Below are 3,942 nucleotides of genomic sequence, written 5' to 3'. Positions count from 1 at the left end.
CATTTCATTCATTTGTAATTTTTTCGTTCTATCTAATATATTGGCTTGGGGTTCGTTAGAGTGTCAAGGGGTGCCAACCTAGCTGGGATTCCTTGCCTCTTGCTGCTCCAAAGCCTATTTTCAATAAAAATTATTGCATTTCAATTCATATGTATTGAATTTGTCTTTCTTAATTCAATTGATTCAACTGTATGTTAATATAGAAATATTTCAATTGTAATCATTTTCATTATTTACTTTGAACATATATATTCCGACTTACATTTATATCGATAAATACTCATTTTTTTCCAAATATCATGTCAATCTACCTTGTGTTTCATTTCATCTGAGTTGGTACACTATGTGGAAAAAGAGCTGAATTAGAATTAGGCAGCAAAGAAGGAAGAACCATATCAGAATATACAACTTTAACACACTCATCATCATATGGCATTTTCTAAACTATGTTCTAAACAATTAACCATTCAATTTCAGTATCCAAAACAATGACAAAAGAAAAAGACATTCTCACAAGCCATGAGAACTCAATTTTGACACCAAGCAAATCAATTGCAATGGTTTCAAGTTGGGATCTTGACATCATGTTGTTTCACTTCAAGTTCATTATATCCTGCTTCCATAACAGAGAAGAAGAACCATGTTTCTTGTTTCAATCTTATCATCACTCTCCATATCCACTGCTTGAAAACCTCTACAATTGCTGACGACAAACTTGAGCAATCCAATATGGAGCTCCTCCTATACTCCAGTACCCATGTGCTTGGATCCAACTGGACTACTGAGGAACTCCATTTCTTCTGAATCCATGTACTGTTGCCTTTTCTATTTGAGAATCCAATCATCCCCTCTGACCACTTTTCAAGGACAAGAAAAAAACAATTATTCTCCTAAACTTAAATCATATCTTGTTAGCCTCTTGATGCTATGGGGAAAAGTAAAAGGCAATTTCATGTCCAATAGATTACTTTAACCAAATGTAGCAAGATTAGGTGTATACCTCTGAAAGTCTTCCGGATAATACTGTGAAGGAACGGGAAGAAAACCCTGTTTTAAGCATTCCAGCAGTCTGCAAAGGCCAACCCCATATGCTCACCTCCTCCATTGCTGACTTGTACAGTACACACCGGGAATTCAAGAGCAGACCATCCTGCAAAACTCTCCCTTTTCAATATTTAGGATTAACAATCTCTCACACCAAAACCCAATTAGACGATTACCATTTTTCTTGCATTTACATTCTACATAACCAATAAAAGCATACATATGTAAAATAACTCAATTTTGACACAATAATCCGAACTGCAACCCCTTTCAAATTAAATCAAATGCCTAAAAGAAGAATGAAAAAGAAATTTGTATAAAACCTGATTAATTTGCCACAATGACTCCATATGGCTGCAATTTGAAACCATTCCATCAGCAACAAACACCTTTAACTCATTCTGCAAGACTCTTAGCTTTCCACTTAAATCCTGCAAAACACTAGACTTCTTCCCAATTTCACACACCGCATCTGATGAAAACATAGGCCTTAAAACCCCAGAAACACCCCAAGAGAATCCTAATTCCACAGCAACAAGCAAGATCAATCCGAAGACAAATCTCGGGCAATCTCTCCTGTGTCGCTGCTCTCTCTTTCTCTTCATCTCCTTTTTCATACGAAAATCCAATCTTGCAGTTGATTTGAGATCTGGAGTTTCTAATTGGGGAGGGCGATGTGATTTGGGCGTGGACAAAATTGAAGCACTAAAAGATACAGGAGTCCGTTCAACAATGGGGCGAGAAGAAGAAAGCTTAGTGAGGGAGGATTTCTGAATGCTTTGAGGCATGAGATCAAGTGTGGCGTTGATGCTGGCTATGCACATTTCGCAATTGCAATTGGCATCTTTTCTGCATCCCGGATAGTAACAACTGTCTCTATCTTCCATACCCGCGCTATTGCTAGTGGTTGTTGAATTCCACGAAGATGACGATCCTGATTTCATACTGTGAATTCGAGGAAGATGAGGATTAGGGTCTTCATCTCATCTTCTGTTCTTTAATTCCGTATTTTAGTGAGGACGGAACGCCGCAAGTTTAAATTTCGAATCTCCAACGGTCGTCTGACGTGGGATAGAGCTTTTCGTTTCAATACAATTACCGAAATAGCCCCCTCCTTTCATATTCTTTATTGTATTTGTGGATAATATCATAAAATAAAATTGATTTTATATTCAGTTAAAATTAGACCTATTATGGGGCCGTTAGCCCACCAAGTTTGTTCTTTCTGGACTGGGCTTTTACATTCATTTTCCACATGAGGAAATTACCCAATAAATCAAGTTTCATTTTCTTTTTATAAAATGCTTCTATATTCATTAGATGAAAAAACTCCAAATACAATCAGAAAACCATAAGGAATAAAAACACAAAAAACAATAAACTATATATTTTTTAGAAATCCAAATCCGTAGAAGAGCAACTGCAATCTGATCTTCATCATTCAGCCCCTTTCGAACATTCGGATCAGAGTCCTTTCTTTTGTTGCAACCACATAGATCTATTGATCCATGTATAAAATAAATCGTTTCCGCTCATGCTAAATCCGAAAAAAGTATAATAAAAAAATAATTGGGAGCAGATACAATTCAGATAAATAGAGAGATCCGAAAAATATATGAACACTAATTAGAAAGAAAATAACAAAAAAAACATAATTTATTATTTCACAAAACTAATGCAGTTTTTTGTTGTTTTTTTTATCAACTATACAAAAAAAAAAAAAAAAAATCAATACTTTTATCAAGTACCCAATTTTCATATTTGTTTTTGTCAACATGTAAACCATTAGCATTTAGATTTTTTGATCTTTGTTTTTTTTTTTGAAAAAAGCATTTAGATTTTCATATAAAATTGAAAATCAGATATTATTGTTATTATTATTATTATGCGTAATCCTTTCATCCATAATCGATGGGTGTTTAGTTTATTTTCCAAATTAAAATTTAGGGTTTATAAATTAATATAGAATTTATATTTTAAAGTTTAAAGTTTGTAAATTAAGATCTAGAATTTATAATTAAAATCTTTTTTTTTAATGATGGAAGCATAAAAGGTTTAATGTTTATATTTTTTAGGCTAAAATTTATATATTAGAGTCCACATATATTTTAGGGTTTAGAGTTATATTTTTTTTAAGTTTTAGTATGTAAATTTATAAATTAGGGTCTACAAATTAAGTTTTAAGTCTAGGATTTATGAATTAGAAAACTTGTTTTTTAAATTGAATATGAAAGTGTTCGAGTAATTCTTTTCAGCTATCTTTTTTTTAGAGCTACTTCTATTGAGTGTTATGTTGTTTGGAAGCTTTTACATATCTATGAAACAACTTCTGGACAATGTATTAACTTTGACAAGACTGATATCTCATTTAGCAATGGCATGGGTGTTGATAGTCGTATTAGGTGTGCGAGAAGTTCAGTCATTTGAAAAGTATTTAGGACTGGCTTCGGTAATTGGTCGGTAAAAAAAGTAGTCCTTAACTTCCTTAAGGAGAGATTAACGAAGAGACTTTGTGGTTGGTAGGAGAAGTGTTTATATCTCGTGGAGAGGGGGGAGGGTAAAGAGATACTGATTAAATCGGTGGCACAGGCGATTCTTCAATATATAATGAGTAGTATTTTGCTGGCCAAGTCTTTCTGTGATGAATTACAACAAGTTATTGCTAGATTCTGGTGGAATCATGATTTTGAGCAAAAACGTATCCATTCGATCAGTTGAGAAAAAATGTGTTTGTCTAAGGAGGAATGTGGTTTGGGTTTTAGGAATATATATACTTTAAACCTTGATCTTCTTGCAAAGCATGTTTAAAGGATGGTTGAATTCTCGGATTCTCTTTGTTCGCATGTTTTCAAACATAAGTATTTCCCAAAGGTTGGTGTGATGGAGGTAAATGTAGGA

At 33.6% G+C, this 3,942-nt stretch overlaps 1 protein-coding gene across 1 annotated transcript; it reads right to left on the bottom strand.

Annotated features, from left to right (window-relative positions):
• Window positions 1-309: 309 nt before the first annotated feature.
• On the bottom strand, window positions 310-2,750 carry LOC136219719 (uncharacterized). The gene is made up of 3 exons (XM_066007214.1): window positions 1,368-2,750; window positions 1,001-1,150; window positions 310-857 (listed from the first exon to the last, which is right to left on the bottom strand). The coding sequence occupies exons 1-3, from the start codon at window positions 1,986-1,988 to the stop codon at window positions 564-566; spliced, it is 1,065 nt and encodes a 354-aa protein (XP_065863286.1). The 5' UTR covers window positions 1,989-2,750; the 3' UTR covers window positions 310-563.
• Between the last annotated feature and the right edge of the window lie 1,192 nt (window positions 2,751-3,942).

Source organism: Euphorbia lathyris, chromosome 2 (assembly GCF_963576675.1).
Source record: "Euphorbia lathyris chromosome 2, ddEupLath1.1, whole genome shotgun sequence".
In the NCBI taxonomy this organism is placed as follows: Eukaryota; Viridiplantae; Streptophyta; class Magnoliopsida; order Malpighiales; family Euphorbiaceae; genus Euphorbia; species Euphorbia lathyris.
The sequence above is the reverse complement of the archived record's forward strand: the minus strand, read 5'-3'. Positions and strand labels throughout refer to the sequence as shown.

What these genes read in the sequence shown, in the direction of transcription:
- LOC136219719 (XM_066007214.1), bottom strand. Translation starts at nt 1,988, where the DNA reads ATGAAATCAGGATCGTCATCTTCGTGGAATTCAACAACCACTAGCAAT. An exon ending in CATTGTGGCAAATTAATCAG is followed by an intron (nt 1,151 to 1,367) that starts GTTTTATACAAA and finishes AGAGTTTTGCAG; the next exon opens with GATGGTCTGCTCTTGAATTC. An exon ending in TATCCGGAAGACTTTCAGAG is followed by an intron (nt 858 to 1,000) that starts GTATACACCTAA and finishes GTCCTTGAAAAG; the next exon opens with TGGTCAGAGGGGATGATTGG.